Source organism: Aotus nancymaae, unplaced genomic scaffold (assembly GCF_030222135.1).
Source record: "Aotus nancymaae isolate 86718 unplaced genomic scaffold, 86718_ANA_hifiasm-v0.15.2.pri h1tg000077l, whole genome shotgun sequence".
NCBI classification, from domain to species: Eukaryota; Metazoa; Chordata; class Mammalia; order Primates; family Aotidae; genus Aotus; species Aotus nancymaae.
This window is the reverse complement of record NW_026988492.1, coordinates 20870422-20891086: the sequence shown is the minus strand read 5'-3', so window position 1 is coordinate 20891086 and position 20665 is coordinate 20870422. Positions and strand designations below refer to the sequence as shown.

The window sequence follows — 20665 nt, the reverse complement described above, 5'->3', positions numbered from 1 at the left end:
CAGAGTAAAGGACTAGAAAGACCAAGTCTCCCCACTTGTTAAGGGGAGTGTTGGGTTGAAGAAATCATAGAAGAAAGTCCTTGTCTGAGCAGGAATATTCACCTTTATCTGGACTCCATGACGCCCTTGGTATGTCCTTCACTAAACGTTTATGTATTATACATTGTACTAGATTTTGGGGGGAAAAATCTCTTATGAAATAAAATTGGTAGGGAGTGGGTTTACCAGAAAGGGGATACAAAACACACCCTGAGCTCCAAATCATTCACTTCTGCTTGGGTAAAGAGCTAATTGAAAGAAAGACACTGATTTAACACAAATTATACACCAATCACCTTTAATGGATGCAACCCTAAATTAATTTTCCTTAAAACAGTAGTATTTCACTTCTACTGTGCTTTTTTTTTGTTTTTATTTTTTTCACTTTTACTGTTTTTATTTCCATTAAAGCAACACCATTGTAGAGCAAAACTAACTCTATGCCCTTAGTACCTGATACATGTTTTCTGATTTTAACAAGTGATAGAAAAGGTTACATTAACTCATTAAGAAAACGTTTTCCTTAGACACTTTGTTTGGTTTTGGCTTTCCATTAAAAGAGTTATAGCAGAGGGCTATTTCAAAGGTTGGTTCTTTCTCCTTTCACGAGTCGAGCTCGAAACATCCAAATATCCTGGAGATAATACGAAACAGTGAGTTTATGGAACACTTCAGTCTGCCTTCAATTTACCTTCAATTTCACCATAAGACAAAGTCAATTTCTAGCCTCTATGAAAGGTTAAATAGGGAAAATAATCCCCCCAAATGATTAGTAAACAAAATAACTCAAATTAATCTACTTAATCAACTATTAAAAAAAATTTTTTTTGAGACACAGTCTCGCTCCATTGCCCAGGCTGGAGGGCAGTGGCATGATCTTGGCTCACTGCAACATCCACCTCCCGGGTTCAAGCAATTCTGGTGCCTCAGCCTCCTGAGTAGCTGGAATTACAGGTGTGTGCCACCACGCCTGGCTAATTTTTTGTATTTTTAGTAGAGATGGGGTTTCACTATGTTGGCCAGGCTGGTCTCCAACCCCTAGCCTCAAGTGATCTGTCTGCCTTGGCCTCCCAAAGCCTCCCAAGTGCTGGGATTACAGGCATGAGCCACCACTCCTGGCCTTCTTAATCAACTTCTAAAAAAGCGTTAACTAAATTAAATGTGGGCCTCCCAGCTGTCAGCCCTGTTTTATTCCGGATACTTGTTAGTGCCAGGTAACATAACTGAGTCGATGTCATGTCTGGTGACTTTCAAGTAAATTAGGTATGAGAATTATGAAGCATCTGAAGAAAAGAAGAACCTGAGAGTTTTACCTTGCTATTATATACAAACATACCTTCAAGTCCATGGTATTTGCAAGTCCATAGAGTTTATTTGCTAATCCTGTAACTTCCTTCTCAATGTTTTCTTGACTGGTGCCCTTCACGTTGATGTAGTGGCAATCAGCACTGGCGAAATGGCAGGAAATTGCCTGTGCAAAGTGAACAAATTGATGTTGGAGAAAAACATCCCATGAATACTAGCAACCAAGCAGAGAGTCTTTCTTTTAGAAAGTCAATTATTTCACTCCGTATTTGATTTCTAAATGGAAAGTCGGGTCCACTGTGTCCTGTGTCTCTCTTTGTAGCTAAGCCTCTTTTTGTTTCTAGCTAAAAGTTAATTGAGAAATTTCAAAAGCTTGTTAACCAGATGTGACATTTATTGTCAAAAGGTACATATGGGAGAGGGAGTGGAATTATGTCAGCAAGAGGTCTAGTTTTTTTTTTAGCATGGATTTTCCTAATGAATGGATATCCCAAAGTCTTAAAAAGGACTGCATTCAATGGCAGTTTATCTCAAAAGTTAGTTACTGGTCCAATTTGGGATGGACTGTTATTTCAGTGGCAATAGATTATGAAAAGAACCAAATATACCTTCAGAAATAAAATAATGCAGACACCTCTCAAATCAAAAGGACGTTTAAAGGCCAATACCTCTGACATACATTATCCCTCTTGTTTCCTTCTGAGGTAAGGATGACATTACTTGGTTCTTCCCACTTTAGAAAAAGTTATAAACAGAGCTAAGCTTTGAAGCAATCGTTAAAACTTACCTTTTTTGTCACAAGTTAATGATCTTAAGGTGATCACACTTGTCAAAAGGATTTTCTATTTTGCCCCAAACAACAAATTTCTAGGGAGTGGAGTCACTGACTCCATTGCTCTGTAAGCCCTGGTGCCATCCAGTACTGTAACAGAGTCCAAAGCAAAGGGAAAAATGTGCACCCCTGTATCTTTATCTTTATGTAGTTACAGCAATATTTTCCAGAACATTAAAGTCATTAAGGCCAGGCATGGTGGTTCATGCCTGTAATTCCAGTACTCTGGGAGGCCAAGGCAGGAGGATCACTTGAGGCCAAGAGTTCAAGAGCAGCCTGGGCAACATAGCATGACCATGTCTGTACGAAAAATAAAATTAGCCAGGTGTGGTGGTGCGTGCCTGTAGTCCCAGCTACTCAAGAGGTCGAGGCAGGAGAATGGCCTGAGCCTAGGAGTTCCAAGCCGCAGTGAGCTATGATTGCGCCACTGCACTCCAGCCTGGGCAAAAGAGCAAGACGCTTTCTCAAATAAATATATAAATAAATCATAAACATTTAAAAATAAAGGCATTAAAAAACATTGGGCCAGGCAAGGTGGCTCACATCTATCATCCTAGCACTTTGGGAGGCCGAGGCGAGAAGGTCACTTGAGGCCAGGAGTTTGAGACCAGACTGGCCAACATGGGGAAACCCTGTCTCTACTAAAAAATTCAAAAATCAGCCAGGTGTGGTGGCATGTGCCTATAGTCTCAGCTACTTAGGCTGAGGGAGAAGAATTGCTTAAACCCTGGAGGCTGAGGTTGCAGTGAGCTGAGATTGCACTGCTGCACTCTAGCCTGTGCAAAAGAGCAAGGCTCCATCTCAAAAAAAAAAAAAAAAAAAAAATTGCCAAGTCAATATATTAAAACTCACAACATGATTTGTGTCATCGTACCTGCACCTGCCTCCTTGCACAGCTCTGAAGGTTGTGCTGGTGTGGGGTCTGATAGTGTCTTTTATTTAAACTTTTGGCATTGCATGTAGCTGATACATTGGGTATTTTGCATTAATTTTCATTTTTTAAAAATTTTGCAGTAAAATATTAGTAAGCTTAATTGCTGAGGGGTTTGTTTGTTTGTTTTTGAGACAGAGTTTCACTCTTGTTGTCCAGGCTGGAGTGCAATGGCGTATCTTGGCTCACTGCAACCTCTGCCTCCCAGGTTCAAGCAAGTCTCCTGCCTCAGCCTCCCTACTAGCTGGGATTACAGGCATGTGCCACCACCCCCACTGACCAATTTTGTCTTTTTAGTAAAGACGGGGTTTCTCCATGTTGGTCAGGCTGGTCTCGAACTCCCGACCTCAGGTGATCCACCCACCTCGGCATCCCAAAGTGCTGGAATTAGAGGTGTGAGCCACCGTGCCCAACTGATTACTGAGGTTTTTTTGGAATCCCCTTAAATTTTACTCCTGGGGAGAGTGCCCCAACTTGTCCCACCTTAATCCTGACCCTAATGAGGCTGATGGAAATATGAATGAATGGAAGATGAAACTTGGCCCCTAACCCATGGCCTGAGGAGACAACAGTGATTTTTTTTTTTTTTTTTTTAAATAGTGGAGTTTCGTCATGTTGCCCAGGCTGGTCTAGAACTCTTGGCCCCAAGTGATCCTCCCACCTCAGCCTCCCAAAGTGCTGGGATTATAGGCATGGGCCACTGCGCCTAGATTTTAAGATCAGTATTGACAAGGTTGGGTCAATACTGATCATGATCATGAGGTCACCTGGCTTCTTACTGATAAGAACACAAAAGCCCAAGGTAAGCAAATCTATTTCCTGGTAAATAAACCGGACTAAAGTTCAGGTTGATTAAAAGCCACAAATGGCCAGGCGCGGTGGCTCATGCCTGTAATCCCAGCATTTTGAGAGGCCGAGGCACGTGGATCACAACGTCAAGAGATCGAGACCATCCTGGTCATGGTGAAACCTCATCACTACTAAAATACAAAAGATGAGTGGGGCATGGCAGCGCATGCCTGTAGTCCCAGCTACTCAGGAGGCTGAGGTGTGGGAATTGCTTGAACCCAGGAGGTGGAGGTTGCAGTGAGACGAGATCCTGCCACTGCACTCTAGCCTGGCGACAGAATGAGACTCCACTTTGACTTTTTGTTTGTTTTTTGAGACAAAATCTCACTCTGTCATCCAGGCGGGAGTGCAGTGTCACAATCTCAGCTCACGGCGACCTCCACCTCCCGGGTTCAAGTGATTCCCCTGCCTCAGCCTCCTGAGTAGTTGGGACTACAGGCATGTATCACCACACCTGGCTAATTTTTGTGTTTTTAGTAGAGACAGGGTTTCACCATGTGGTCAGGCTGGTCTCGAACTCCTAAGCTGGTGATCTGCCCACCTCGGCTTCCCAAAGTGCTGGGACTACAGGCGTGAGTAACTGCGCCCGACCAAAAGCCACAAATCTTTAAAATGTTAATGTAATTAAATTAAAATTTTATTTAATTAATTTGAATTAAATAAATTAAATACAATTTTTGTTTCTAACCCATGCTCTGCAGGAGGTGCAGCAATGTGAATGCTTACCTTCCGGAACCCCTGGGTTTTGTTCCGACCAGATCCATGGATGAGCAAAGGATGGAAGAAAACGGTGTCTCCCTTCTCCATCACCAGGTGCACCCGGGCGGTATTTTCCTCATAGTCCTGGATCCCATGGAACATTTTGTTAACTCCCCCCTAGAATAAGAAGCAAGCCAAGTCTGTGTTTGAGGGAGTACCATAATTGAAAACATTGTCAATTGTTCATCAGGGAAAGCAAACATCAGGGAAAGAAAGCATTTCTTTCTCCCAAGAGAAAGAAATGTCTAATTTAAATGTCTAAATTACATGCTTACTTTTTTTTTTAGTATATAAAAGCCTCTGAGATATCTGGTTTTTAAGAGTCACATGTTGGCCAGGCACAGTGGCTCATGTCTGTAATCTCAGCACTTTGGGAGGCCAAATTGGGAGAATTGCTTATGCTTAGGGGTTCAATATCAGCCTGGGCAACATGGCAAAACGCCATCTGTACAAAAACTGCAAAAATTAGCTGGGCGTGGTGGTGTGAGCCTGTGGTCCCAGCTACTCAGGAGGCTGAGGTGGGAGGATCGATTGAGCCAGGAGGGGGACGTTGCAGAGATCACACCACTGCCCTTCAGCCTGGACAACAGAGCAAAACCCTGTCTCAAAAAATAATAGTAATAATAAATGAAGTCACATGTTGATACTAAAGTCACTGATATTTTGCAGCAAATGAACGATGTGGACTTTCCACCTGCCCTTTGTGACCGCATTGTACATGAAGATCTAGCTTAGCTTTGCCTTTTGTGGTCGATGCAGTATCTCCTAGGCATTTCTATCCTGAATCTGTAAGTGTTCTCCTCCTCACCTAGACCTTTAAAAAGATCCTTCATCTCTTATTCAGGAGTGTCTCTGGAAAGTTAACTATTTTCCCAAAATAGGGGGAAGAAAATGCTCAATTTTTTTGAGCTCAAAAGCACTTATGTCACATCCAGAATGATGAAAGAATAGTAAATTAAAACACTGTGTGTGTGTTTGTAACTATTTCCCAAATTAGTTACTGCTTTCGGTAATGGGGTTACATCTTTATTGAAGAAATTGACATGAGAAGCACCTTGAGTCAGGGTGAGGGAAGCAGCCCATTCCTCTTCCTAGCATCCCCAGTTCCTTTTGGGAATGACTACATCCCTCATAGACAGTGCTGAGACTCTGACCCAGAGCCCTGCTCTCCTGGCCAGGGTGAAGGCGTGGCCCACACTAAGCTAATCATACCTCCCACTCTGCATCTGAGCAGGGTATCTGAGACTCTGCGAGCTCCGGAAGCCCTGCAAACCGTTCCCTTCACCTTCCGTCAGCCAAAGCCCACTGCAGTTGCTTGCACCAAACTTTACCCAAACCTTAGCTTCACTGATGAGTTTCACATGAAGTGGTTTTATATCAGGATCCAGACACTCAGATATTTTCATTTGACACTAATTGTCGGTGCCAGAAATCTGAGACATTCTTTTATTATTATTATTATTTTTGAGATGGAGTCTTGCTCTGTCGCCCAGGCTGGAGTGTACTGGTGCAATCTCAGCTCACTGCAACCTCCACCTCCCAGGTTCAAGTGATTCTCCTACCTCAGCCTCCCCAGTAGCTGGGACTACAGGAGCACGCCACCATGCCTAGCTAATTTTTGTATTTTTAGCAGAAACAGAGTTTCACCATGTTGGCCAGGCTGGTCTCAAACTCTTTACTTCAAGTGATCCACCCACCTGAGCCTCCCAAAGTGCTAGGATTACAGGCATGAGTCACTGTGTCCAGCAGAGACAGGAGTTCTTAAAACTATGTTTTTCACTTCCTATGGAATCACAACTCATTCTCCCTGCTTTAACAATGGGGGCTTATTCCATTCACAGCATCATGGGATTCTAAGATCTTTTCTTTTTTCTTTTTTTTTTCAGATGGAGTTTCACTCTTGTAGCCCAGGCTGGAGTGCAATGGCACAATCTTGGCTCACTGTAACCTCCGCCTCCTGGGTTCAAGCAATTCTTCTGCCTCAGCCTCCCTACTAGCTGGGATTACAGGTATGTGCCACCACACCTGGCTAATTTTTGTATTTTTAGTAGAGATGAGGTTTTTCCATGTTGGTCAGGCTGGTCTTGAACTCCCAACCTCAGATAATTCACCCACCTCAGCCTCCCAAAGTGCTGGAATTAAAGGAGTGAGCCACTGCACCTGGCATTCTTTTTCTTTTGATACAGGAACTTGCTCTGTCACCCAGGCTGGAGTGCAGTGGCACCAGCATAGCTCACTGCAGCCTTGAACTCCTGGGCTCAAGTGATCCTCCTGCCTCAGCCTCCTGAACAGCTGGGACTTCACACATACAGCACCACGCCCAGCCAATTATTATTATTTTTAGAGATGGGATCTCACTATGTTGCCCAGGCTGGTCTTGAACTCCTGGGCTGAAGGGATCCTCCCACCTTGGGTCCCACAGGATCTTTTTACCTTAGACCTAACATGTGGCTAGTCATCTCTCTGGTTTCTTTGCTTCTATGCTCCTATACCTCCAGTGTGTCCTGCACCGGACCATGACATTATTGTCCTTGTATGCTTATCTGACCCCATCACTCATGAGCTCAAATGCATTGAACAGTTTCAAACATCAACAGCTGAATGGATGAACAAACCACGGTGCAGCCATGCAATGGAATTCTACTCAGCAATGGAAGGGTGAGAGCTGCGTCATACACGGCAGCATCAGTGAAGCTCACAGTCGCCCGCTGAGCGAAAGAAGCCAGACTGGAACAAAGAAATCTATACTATGTGATTCCATGTCTGTGACATTTTAGAAAACGCAAACTAGGCGGGGCACCATGGCTCACACCTGTACTGTAATCCCAGCACTTTGTGGGGCAGAGGCGGGCGGATTACAAGGCTGGGAGTTCGAGAGCAGTCTGACCAATATGAAGAAACCCCGCATCTACTAAAAATACAAAATTAGCCAGGTGCGGTGGCACATGCCTGTAATCCCAGCTACTCTGGAGGCTGAGGCAGGAGAATCGCTTAAACCTGGAAGGCGGAGTTTGCAGTGAGCCGAGATCGCACCATTGCACTCTAGCCTGGGCAACAAGAGCAAAACTCCATCTCAAAAAAAAAAAAAAAAAAAAAAAAAAAAGAAACAAAGAAAGAAAGAAAAGAAAAATGCAGACTAATCTGTAGTAACAGCAACTCAGTGGAGCGGGGAAGGGAAAGATGGAGTGTCCTGATTGTGGCGATGATTTCGCAGGTGTGCGTGTGTAAGAAATGATCAAATGATACACACAAAACACAATTTACATGACAATTATACCTCAATAAAACTTTTTTTTTTTTAAACTGAAAGCTCTTTGATCTTCCTAAAATGTTCAAACTTAAAGGTTCCTATTCTCCCCCCAGATAAACTGCAGACTTGTTAGTATAACAGCCTTTTCTAATCTGGTCCTCATGTACTTTTTCTGCTCACCTCCTCTGCTACTCCCCAGAATATGCCCCCACCCCCAGCCCATCTAGAATTCAAGCTCCCTGGGTCCTTCCTGTTCTTTGGTCAGGTTCAGGCTTGCCCTTGACCTTGTGCCTTCCCATGTAGACTCTTCCCTATGGGACATTCTACCCTGTCTTGCAAGGCTCAGGTCAAACACCAGCCTCCCCAGATCCTTTGCTGGTCTCTGCATTTGCAAGGATCTCTCCTTCCTTACTCTGAGGGCCATCAGTTAGTGAGTAAGACTAACTTGGTGCCTACCACACACACCTGGGGTTGACGTGTTTATGTCTTAGCTCTGCAGCTAGCTTTACAGTCTTCAATACTATACAGCACCGACCCAAGCTCCCCATCTTGGCTGGCTTTCAAACACATGTTAGGCCAGGTACAGTGGCTCATTCCTTTAATCTCAGCACTTTGGGAGGCCAAGTCAGTGGATCACTTGAGGTCAGGAGTTTGAAACCAGCCTGGCCAACATAGAGAAACCCCATCTCTACTAAAAATACAAAAATTAGCCGGGCGTGGTGGTGCACACCTATAGTCCCAGCTACCAGGGAGACTGAGGCGGGAGGATTGTTTGAACCTGGGAGGTGGAGGTTGCAGTACGTTAAGCAAGACCCTGTTTCAAAAAAAAGAAAAGTGTTCAAAAAAATAGTTGTGATGAATAAATTCTCTGGCATCCTTGAACTTTCTCCGATCTTCATTGCAGATCTTAGTGCAATGTTTTGCTCAGAAACGAAATGCATTCTCATTTGTAAGCCCTTTATGGATACTGATGTGAAACAGAAACTGCAAAGGAGACAGATCAAGACTCAGCCACAGGCAGACCTACCTCCCACTTGGGGTAATCGTGGGGCTTCAGGGAGCCCCTGTGGGTGCCTGGGAGCACAACCAGACAGCCGTTGTTTCGGTTGATGGGCTCCATCGCCGTCCAGGCGCAAACGATGAGATCGCTGGGCCTGAAGGGGAAATAGTGCAGGTCCTGGTGCAGGGGATGGCGGGACGTCTTCTTGCCTGAAAGAAAACCTGTTATTAAACGATGCTTGAGGCCGGGCGCAGTGGCTCACGCCTGCAACTGAAGCAGATGGATTGCTTAAGCCCAGGAGTTCAAGACCAGCCCAGGAAACATAGTGAGACCTCGTTTCTACAGAAAAAAACTAAACATTAGCCGAGCACGGTGGCATGCACCTGTAGTTTCAGCTACTTGGGAGGCTGAGGTGGGAGGGGAGGATCACCTGAGCCTGGAGGCTGAACTGCAGTGAGCTGTGATTGCACCACTGCCTTCCAGCCTGAGTAACAGAGAGTGAGACCCCATTTCAAAAAAAAAAAAAAAAAAAAAGCCAGGTGCAGTGGCTTATGCCTTTAATCCCAACACTTTGGGAGTGGATCATCTGAGGTAAGGAGTTCAAGACCATGCTGACCAACACAATTAAATCCCATCTCTATTAAAAATACAAAAAAAAAAAAAAAAAAAAAAAAAAAAAGCTGGATGTGGTGGCCGGCACTTGTAATCTCAGCTACTCAGGAGGCGGAGGCAGGAGAATCCCTTGAACCTCGGAGGTGGAGGTTGCAGTGAGCCGAGATGGAGCCACTGTACTCCAGCCTGGGCAACAGAACAAGACTCCATCTCAAAAATAAATCAGTAAAAGTTCTCTAAGAGGCCCTCACCCCCCAGAACAATAGTCATTCCGTGCCCAGTGTCCAGTCGGAGTGCCCATGACCACACGGACATTTTCCCCTGATTTGCTCGCTGAGCCTGGCTCCTGACCAGCTGATCTCTTCAGGGAGGGAGAGACCTGGTAATGCTAAGCTGCCTTCTATCACATAAACCTCTCCCGGTGATCAGAAGGAAGAAAAGGTAGAAAGGATAGGGGAGTCTCTCATGGCTGATTTCTACTGCAGGCATAGAGGAACTCCTCAGTGTAGTACGAGTGATCTACACTAGAATCTCTGGCCTTGAACTCCTGGGCTCAAATGATCCTCCCCGCTAGCCTCCTGAGTAGCTGGGTCCACAGGTACGCACCCATGCCCAGCTTGGGGAAGGTTATTGAAATACAGAAACCTGGGTTATATTTCTCAATCAGTCTCTCTGCCAATGAGGTCTTAGAATCTACATTTTAGCAAGCACAAGACATTTTAAAGACAACTATAGGCTGGGTGTGGTGACTTACGCCTGTAATCCCAGCACTTTGGGAGGCCCAGGTGGGTGGATCACCTGAGGTCAGGAGTTTGAGACCAGCCTGGCCAGCATGGCAAAACCCCATCTCTATTAAAAATACAAAAATTAGCCAGACATGGTGGCACATGCCTGTAATCCCAGCTACTTGGAAGGCTGAGGCAGGAGAATCCTTTGAACCCAGGAGGTAGAGGTGGCAGTGAGCTGAGATCTCACCACTGTACTCCAGCCTGGGCAAGAGTGAGACTCCATGCCAATAAATAAATAAATAAATAAAAAGACAACTGTAGTTTGTGACTCATAGTTACAATTTTAATTGTATTAGTAATAATAACGTCCTCCTATCAGGAATGCAAGAATTCACACTATCACAGCTAAGAAGAGCTGATCAAGCTTAGAGATATCGAACGTCAGAAACCTTTGATACATGAACAGTTATGTCTGTTAAACTGCATTTTTGGGGAGCCAGTCATCTGAAAATTCAGCAACAGTTCTACAGTTAGTATCTGAAATCATTATCACATTTCACTGTTGTTATAGCGTAAGTTATTTTAAGACTTACTCATCCAAAGTTTGACAGTTATACATACAATTAGACATCAACTATTTTATTTTATTATTTTGTTTGGTTGTATTTTTTTTTTTTTTAGAGATGGGGTCTCACTCTGTCACCCAGGCTAGAGTGCATGCTATCATAGTTCACTGCAGCCTTCACCTCCCGGGCTCAAGCGATCCTCCCACCTCAGCCTCCCAAGTAGCAGGGACTGCAAGTGCGCACCACCATGCCTGGATATTTTTAAGTTTTATTTTTAGAGACAGAGTCTTACTTTGCCCAGGCCACTCTCAAACTCCTGGCCTCAGAGATCTTCCTCCCTCAGTCTCCTAAAATGCTGAAATTGCAGGCATGAGTCACCGCACCCAGCCAACCGTACACATTTTAATGAAACCATTATTCTTTTGCTTGCCTTCCCCTTACAATTACCAGCATCTGGAGGTTTGTTTATCAACATCGTGTGCATGGCCATAATATTAGGTCCAGTGAAGCACTCCACATACTTCAGAATCTAAGAAAACAAAAAAACAAAAACAAACCTCCTGGGAAATCCGGAGTACTGGCAACTGGTACAAAGTACAGTAGCTATCCGCGCAAGAACCACGAAGGCAATAGTTTAAGAACCAAGTGGTATTTCACATCACCGCAGACACGGCATGATGATCCCAGCCACGGGAAATCATTCTAAATCTGTAACATGGAATTCAATGGGCTTTTTCTGAGCTAGATGAGAATGAAACCATTTTTTCTTTCTACAAGAAAGATAGGAGTTTTGACGGCGTATCAATATAGCTTTCTCGTCCACCCAAGCCACAGAGGTTGCTCGGTGGGAGGGCAGTTTCCTCTTTTCTCGTTGGAGCCCCTGCATAAAAAGAGCCACAGACGGCCTCACACGATTCACAGCTGTCATGAGTAGCCCGGAAGAAAGCAGAACAGCGGCACGGAGGACACTTGGCAATTGGGGACACGTGGCACTGGACAACTCATTACTGAGATCTGGGAACCAAGTGGTGACAGGAAATGGGGAAGCAAGAGTGAATAAGCAAAGCAGGTCCCAGGGGTTAGATGAAAGATGTTAAACCAGCAATGACTTGGGCAGAGTGGCCGAGGGACTCTATGATGCAGAAAAGGCCAACACGGGAACACGTGACATGGTGACAGGAAAAGCTGGTTTAGTCATGGGGCCTGGGAACTGGGCTGCTGCTACCTCGTGCACAGAACCCAGTGACGAAGCGGGGAAAAGCAGAATGGGCTTAACACTGAGGCCGGGCACGGTGGCTCATGCCTATAATCCCAGCACTCTGGGAGGCTGAGGCAGGCAGATCACTTGAGGTCAGGAGTTCGAGACCAGCCTGACCAACATGGTGAAATTCTGTCTCTACTAAAAATACAAAAATTAGCTAGGTGTGGTGGTGGGTGCCTGGAATCCCAACTACTTGAGAAGCTGAAGGAGGAGAATCACTTGAACCCAGGAGGCGGATGGAGGTTGCAGTGAGCTGGGATCACACCATTGCATTCCAGCCTGGGCGACAAGAGTGAGACTCTGTCTCAAAAAAAAAAAAAAAAGAAAACCATGAAATTCAAATTCTGATTCTGCAAAAAAAAAATGACTCCAAAAATGAGCCACTTTCTACTGCTTCCTCACTATCCGAGCTCTTGGGTATAAGGAATTTTGGCAATTTGAGTCTGAAGCCCTTGAAAGGTTATCAAAAGCCTAGGAGTCAGGCACATAGCTGCTTTTTATAAAGCCTGGTATTTTCTGGCATTCCCCTAGGCTGGGATTTCCTAAATCCCAACCCTTTAAGAGCCATCCTCACAACTTCTGGCATTGTACTGTTATTTAGCCAATGATTTCCCTAACCTCAGTTAGCTCACTTCTTCTACTTAATCCTTTTTTTTTTTTTTGTCTTCGTTTTTGAAAATAGAGACAGTGGTCTCACTACGTTGCCCAGGCTGGTCTTGAATTCCTGGCCTCAAGTGATTCTCCAGCTTCAGCCTCCCAAAGGGCCACTGTGCCTGGCCTTTTAATTTCATCTTGTCCTAATTAACAACATTCCTGAAATCACGAGTGTGGTACACTGTTGAGTTGTTTCCAATACATTTAAGAATAAAATCTAGCTATTAAAATAATTTATACCTCCTGGGCATGAACCACCAGATACTGATCCCACACTTCAGAAACGTAGGAAATTGGCTGGGCATGGTGGCTCATGCCTGTAATCCTAGCACTTTGGGAGGCCAAGATGGGCAGATCACCTGAGGTCAGGAGTTCAAGACCAGCCTAACCAACATGGTGAAACCCTGGATCTACTAAAATATACAAAAATTAGCCAGGTGTGGTGGTGGGCGCCTGTAAACCCAGCTACTTGGGAGGCTGAGGCAGGAGAATCATTTGAATCCGGGAGGCAGAGGTTGTAGTGAGCCAATATCGCACCACTGCACTCCAGTGTGGGCAAGAGAGTGAGATCTCATCTCCAGAAAACAAAATAAAATAAAATAAAATAAAATCTGCTTACTTTACTCGATCCAACTCCTTTCTACATCCAGCTCTAAGAGTAATAGTTCCTAGGCTCAAGTGATCCACCTGTGTAGGCCTCCCAGGGTGCTGGGATTACACGAGTGAGCCACTGCGCCGGGCCAAATCAGCGGGTTTTACAGGCAGGCATACACACTGGCAATGAAGCGGAAGCAAAGCAAGGGCGGTCTCTGACCTCGGGGAGAGTGCAGTATCTGAAGAGCTCCTTATCTTCCTGGAAATCCTGGACCTTCGTGATCATCTTCTCACCGTGAGCATATTCTGATTTCGAAATGGTCACGTCTCTCATTACTGTTAATCCTAATGGTTTCACCTCCTTTCTGCAGATTTTTTCAAACTCATTCCTAGAAAATTAAATTTGCAAATGATGTTGTTACCACTGGCTTGAAGCACCTGCCCGGCCCTCCTCTGCGGAAAGGTTTGCAGACGTGAGTGGTGGTGTCTCTGCACTAAGTTGACCTCCAGCTCGAGGGAAAATAATTCCAGTGAAAGCGAGGAGAAATTGTCAGGCTAGAATCCATTACCAGAATTAAATCATTCCTTAGCTTAGCATACCAGTAGGGAAATGTTGTTATGATTTGGTTACATTGTAATAATAATAGCAAACACTTCTGTAGCACTTACCATGGGCTCTATTCAAAGTGCTTTCTGTATATTTCACTTTATTTAGTCCTAACAACAGTAGGACATAAGTACTATTATTATTATTGTTATTACTTTGAGATGCAGTCTTGCTCAGTTGCCCAGGCTGAAGTGCAGTGGTGCAATCTGGACTCACTGTAACCTCTGCCTCCCAGGTTCAAGCAATTCTCCTGCCTCAGCCTCCCAGTAGCTGGGATCACAGGCACCTGCCACCACTCCTGGTTAATTTTTTTTTAAATTTTTAGTAGCGATGGTATTTGACTATGTTGGCCAGGCTGGTCTTGAACCCCTGACCTCAAACGATTCACCCGCCTCAGTCTCCCAAAGTGCAGAGATTACAGGTGTGAACCACCATGCCTGGCAAGTACTATTACTATCCCCATTTTACAGATGAGAAATCGGAGGCATGGGATGTTGAGTAAATTGCCCCAGGACACATGATATTAAGTGGTAGAGCTGCCACTGAAGCCCGGGTGTGGTGGCTCCCAACTGTAATCCCAGCAACTCAGGAGGGTGAGGCCAGGAGTTCAAGACCAGCCTGGGCAGCATAGTGAGACCCCCATCTCTAAAAACAAATTAAAAATTAGCCAAGTGTGGTGGTGCACACCTGTGGTCCCAGCTAGTCAGGAGGCTAAGGCAGGAGGATTGCTTGAGCCCAGGAATTCGAGGCTGCAGTGAGCTATGATCACACCACTGCACTCCAGCCTACACAACAGAGCAAGACTCTTTCTCTATAAAAAATAATAAAGCCAGTCTGGCACCTGAGCCCATGCTTTTAACTATTTCCCAACAAACCAAATAATTTAAAAAATCTGTACATGCAGGAGTGAATCCACCATGTATTCTCATTACATGCACACAATACATACTTTTGTAAAATAACAAATAGTGTTACTGTACCGAAAGCGTTGAATATCAGCATCAGATACCAGATTTTTAATTACAAGATACCCATTTTCTTCATAAAATTTTCTCTGTTCCAGGGTGAGAACATTATTATCCAGACTATACCTAAAGGAGAAGAAGAATCCCCAAATAAGTTCAATTTTTAAATTACAGGCTGTGCACAATGGCTCACACCTATAATCCCAGCATTTTGGAAGGCCGATGCAAGCGGATCACTTGAGGTCAGGAGTTCAAGACCAGCCCAGGCAACATGATGAAACTCTGTCTCTACAAGAAATACTGGATGTGCCACTGCACTCCACCTTGGGTGACAGAGTGATAACCCTGTCTCAAAAAAACTTTTTTAAAAAAATTACAACCTAAAAATATGTCTAAAGAACCTGAGGTCAGGTGTGTGGCTCATGCCTATAATCTGAGCACTTTGGGAGGCTGAGGCAGGTGGATCACCTGAGGTCAGGAGTTTGAGACCAGCCTGAGGTCAGGAGTTTGAGACCAGTTTGAGATGGAGTGATACTCCGTCTCAAAAACAAAAACAAACAAATAAACAAACAAAAAAACCCTGAGAGGCCGGGCGCCGTGGCTCACGCCTGTAATCCCAGCACTTTGGGAGGCCGAGGCGGGTGGATCACGAGGTCAAGAGATCGAGACCATCCTGGTCAACATGGTGAAACCCCGTCTCTACTAAAAATACAAAAAATTAGCTGGGCATGGTGGTGCGTGCCTGTAATCCCAGCTACTCAGGAGGCTGAGGCAGGAGAATTGCCTGAACCTGGGAGGTGGAGGTTGCAGTGAGCCGAGATGGCGCCATTGCACTCCAGCCTGAGTAACGAGCGAAACTCCGTCTCAAAAAAAAAAAAAAAAAAAAAAAAAAAACCCTGAGAAATGTCCATGCTCTTCAATCCAGCATTTCCTTTTTTTTTTTTTGAGATGGAGTTTCACTTTTGTTGCCCAGGCTGGAGTGCAATGCATAGTCTTGGCTCATTGCAACCTCCACCTCCCGAGTTCAAGTGATTCTCCTGTATCAGCCTCCCAAGTTGCTGGGATTACAGGCACTCACCACCATGTCTGGCTAATTTTTTGGTATTTTTAGTAGAGACGGAATTTCACCATTTTGGCCAGGGTGGTCTCAAACTTAACTCAAACTCCTGACCTCAAGTGATCCAGCTGCCTCAGCCTCCCAAAGTGCTGGGATTATAGGTGTGAACCACCCTGCCCGGCCCAATCCATTATTTCTAAGACCAAGGAAATAATTTGAAAACTTAAGCCTTATGTTCAAAACATTAACTATAGTCACCAAAAATAGTGCATTAATAGAAGAAAAATTAACTACTGCCATTATGTTCACTCAGTGGAATATGACTCAGACATTAAAAGTTAAGACCATATAATAGTATAGACAATGCTTATCATAATTAAATATTTTTTACAATGATATAAAACCAAGACATGAAAAGATATGAAAAAAAAAAAAGCCTGCAAAGAAAGACACCAAAGCAATTTTTAACAGTGAATGCCTTCAGTAAGGGAATTAAGAATGGTTTTTAAAAAATTCCTTCTATTTCTCTGATGTTTCTGTAATGAATACATATGATTTTTCACATGGGAGACAAATTCAATAAATTTTATATTTTTAACTGTCCAGTTGATTCACTCCAAGAAGTAACAAAATCCAAATAAATGTACAGCAGACTCATAAACTCAAATTGCCCAACCTATTCCTTAAGATTAGAACTATGGCTATATGAGAATATTTAGAAAGGTCAAGATCTCCCCTTTAAATCCCCCTTTAAAGATGATTTAAGATAAGCCAAATATGCTGCTAATATGTCATATAACCAAATTATGAGCTAATTTTTTTTTTTTTGAGATGGAGTCTGGCTCTGTCACCTAGGCTGGAGTGCAGTGGCATGATCTCAGCTCACTGCAACCTCAACCTCCCAGGTTCAAGTGATTCTTCCACTTCTGCTCCTGAGTAGCTGAGATTACAGGCACACACCACCTCGCCCAGCTACTTTTTGTATTTTTGTAGAAATGGGGTTTTGCGATGTTGACCAGGCTGGTCTCGAACTCCTGACCTCAAGTGATCTGCCTGGCTGGGCCTCCCAAAGTGCTGGGATTACAGGCATAAGCCACAGCACCCAGCCACAAGTTAATTTAAATATGATCTATAATAACTGAAGTTTTAAAAGTCAGATTAGAAGGCTGGGTGTGATGGCTCACACCTGTAATCCCAGCACTTTGGGCAGCCAAGGTAGGAGGATCGCTTTTAGCCCACGAGTTCTTGACTAGCCTGGGCAACATAGGAAGGGCCCACCTCTATTATAAATAAATAATAAATAGGTGTTGGATTATGTATTTTCTGGTATTTTTCCTTCTTAAAATACATATAGAAAATCAGTTTTCAAAATTTTTCACGACTGTACTAATTAGACTGGAAACAGAGGATTTATATAATAAAATTCTAGGGCCAGGCATGGTGGCTCACACCTGTAATCCCAGCACCTTGGGAGGCCGAGACAGGTGGATCACCTGAGGTTGGGAGTTTGAGACCAGCCTGACCAACACGGAGAAACCCCTTCTCTACTAAAAATACAAAATTAGCCAGGCATGGTGGCCCATGTCTGTAATCCCAACTATTAGGTAGGCTGCGGCAGGAGAATCACTTAAACCCGGGAGGCAGAGGTTGTGATGAGCCGAGATCATGCCATTGCACTCCAGCCTGGGCAACAAGAGCGAAACTCCATCTTAAAAAATAATAATAATAAAATAAAAAATAAAAATAAATTAAAAAATAAAATTCTAAGCAGGCAACATATCATATAGTATAACTTCATTACCACTCAAGAAGCTTTTACATACATATTTCAAAATTAAAATTCAACCTACTTACTGGAATTGTTGAGGATGGAAACTGGCAGAGGAAATAGTCCCTGAAGTGGGATGACCTACCTAGGATGTGAATTAAGGCAAGTAAAGTAAAATGCAGAAGGCCAGGCGTGGTGGCTCATGCCTGGAATCCCAGCAGGTTTGGAGGCCCAGGTGAGTGGATCACTGCGCTCAAGAGTTGGAGACCAGCCTGGCCAAAATGGTGAAACCCTGTCTCTATTAAAAATACAAATTAGGTCAGGCGCGGTGGCTCAAGCTTGTAATACCAGCATTTGGGGAGGCCGAGGTGGGTGGATCTCCTGAGGTCAGGAGTTTGAGACCAGCCTGACCAACATAGTGAAACCCCGTCTCTCCTAAAAATAAAAACATTAGTCAGGCGTGGTGGCGTATGTCTGTAGACCCAGCTACTCAGGAGGCTAAGACAGGAGAATTGCATGAACCTGGGAGGCGGAGGTTGCAGTGAGCCAATTGCGACACTGCACTCCGGCCTGGGCGACAGGGAGAGACTCCATCTCAGAAAATAAATAAGTAAATAAAGAAAACAAATTACACTCAGAGGCTGAGGCAGGGGAGGTTGCAGTAGGCTGAGATTGCAGTGAACCTGGAGACAGAGCAAGACTCCGTCTCAAAAAACGAAAAAATAATAATAGCAATGATCCAGGCGTCGTGGAGTCACCCTGCAGTCCCAGCTCCTTGGGAGGCTGAGGTGGGAGGATCTCTTGAGCCCAGGAGTGAACCAAGATCGCACCACCACTGCACTCCAGCCTGGGTGACAGAGTGAGATCCTGTTTCAAAAAAAACAAAAAACAAAAAAGCAAAGCCCTAGAAATTCCTTTTAAAGATCTCTTTTCTATCCAGTAACTGCAGATTGTTGACAGGATCGCCTTGTTTCTTTAGCTTAATCCGTTACTTTCGGAATGTCACTCTCATAAGTCATCATGGAACCCTTCGGTTCTCTCTGTTTCTCTCTCTTTTGGACTGCACTGGCCACCACGTCTCACTGTAACCTTGAACTCCTGACCTTGGCCTGACGAAGCGCCAGGACTACAGGCGTGGCACGTGCCCGCGCGCCGGACCTCAAACCCTTAATAGTGTTTTTATATAACTCGGTGACAAGGCCGCAGTCCAGGAGGGAGGTAATGGAACGCCACCCCGGAGGCCGCCAGCTCCAGCCCGGAGGGCCCCGTCCCGCCTGCCCCCGCTCCTTCCCGGCAGCCCTGCGCGCCTGTGCACGCGAGTCTGGACATCGCTGGGTCTCCGGGCAGCGGCGAGGGTCACGCGCGGCCGAGCCCACAAGGTCTTAGGCCGCTGAAACGACCTTCCCACCGCCCCGTCTCCACAAAGCGAGGAGCAGAGGCCCCCAGGAATCCCGGAGGGCAGCGCGACGCGGCACCAGCCCCGAGCCCACGGCGGCCGCGCGTGTCCTCCTGGGACGCAGCCTCCTCCCCGCTCTTCCCGGAGTCGGGACCCAAGCGGGGACCTGGCGTTGAGGAGGCCCCGGGGCCGGGATAAGTGCGCCCCGGTGGCTTCCCTATACCCGGGCCGGGGCCACCGCGCACGCGCCGGCGCCAAGTCCAGCCCGAACCCCGCGCAGCTCAAAGGATTCGATGTCCCGGGCCGAGGGGCGGCCGAGGTGGCCCAGCACGATCTGCAGGCGGGGGGCGGCGCGGGACTGCTCCATGGCGGCGGCGGCGCGGGGACCCCTCTGCCCGGCCTTTGCCCCATTTAGCTCCGCGGGCGGCTCCGCCTCCAGGCGTGGCCGGGACAGGACGCGGGCGGGATTCGGGGCGGTGTCTCGCGGGCAGCGCTGCGGGGACGCCCTCTGCCGCCAGGGTCTGCGCGCTGGGCAACCTCGCGGGGCACTATGATCCTTCCTTCCTTTCTTTTCTTTCTTCCTTTTTTAAAAGAGACAAGGGCTTGCTCTGTTGCCCAGGCTGGAGTGCTGTGCGCGATCATAGCTCACTGCAGCCTTGAACTCTTGGGCTAATTTTTTGTAGAGATGGGGTCTCGCTATGTTGCCCAGGTGGGTGTCAGACTCCTCCCCGCCTCCCGCCTCGACCTCCTAAAGGGCCGGGACTACAGGCGTGAGTCATTGCCCCTGCCCCGCACCCTGTTTCTATTCCATCCCAGCTCTGCCGCACTGAGACTCGGGGCCCAGTGACCAGCCCGAGGTCATCCAGTAGCAAGTGGCTGGGCCGAGACCTCCGCCCACGCTCCTAACGTCACGGCTTGCATCTATTTCACCCCACATAACTGCTCCTTCCACTGACAGCTGAAAGAATAAAAACTCCAATTTAAACAAAAAGCTTTTTAGCAGGGTGCGATATCGCCTGAGGTCAGGAGATGGAGCCTATCCAGGTCAACATGGTGAAACCCCGTCTCTACTAAAAATTCAAAAATCAGCTGGGTGTGGTGGCCCGTGCCTGTAATCCCAGGTACTCGGGAGGCTGAGAAAGGATAATTGCTTGAACCAGGGAGTCAGAGGTTGCAGTGAGCCGAGATCTCACCACTGCACTCCAGCCTGGCGACAGAGCAAGACTCTGTCTCAATAAAATAAAATAAAATAAAAATAAAAAATAAAAATGTTGAGATTCATTTCGAAAAGTCATATGTGCCATTCAAAAGGGGTATTTCGTTTAGTGGGATTCCAACCCAAAATATTAGAATCCAAAGTTTGGTCATTAAAAAAAAAAAATTAATGAAATAATTGTCTGATGCACAAAGGCCAGTATGGTGTAAATTTCTTACAGAACTCGAGCAGCTCTTTGTAACATTGCTTTTCTATTCCATAACTACAGATATTGAC

At 45.7% G+C, this 20665-nt stretch overlaps 1 protein-coding gene across 3 annotated transcripts; it reads right to left on the bottom strand.

Moving 5' to 3' along the window:
• Window positions 1–320: 320 nt before the first annotated feature.
• On the bottom strand, window positions 321–19540 carry PHYH (phytanoyl-CoA 2-hydroxylase). Of its 3 annotated transcripts, none has more exons than XM_012456003.3 (9): window positions 19466–19540; window positions 17864–17922; window positions 14968–15078; window positions 13601–13769; window positions 11313–11400; window positions 8993–9174; window positions 4683–4832; window positions 1376–1510; window positions 321–673 (listed from the first exon to the last, which is right to left on the bottom strand). In XM_012456003.3, the coding sequence occupies exons 1-9, from the start codon at window positions 19538–19540 to the stop codon at window positions 620–622; spliced, it is 1023 nt and encodes a 340-aa protein (XP_012311426.1). In that variant the 3' UTR covers window positions 321–619. The 3 variants fall into 3 exon arrangements, with proteins under 3 accessions (XP_012311426.1, XP_012311427.1, XP_064224496.1); XM_012456004.3 differs by having other exon boundaries at window positions 11319–11400; XM_064368426.1 differs by lacking the exon at window positions 14968–15078.
• Between the last annotated feature and the right edge of the window lie 1125 nt (window positions 19541–20665).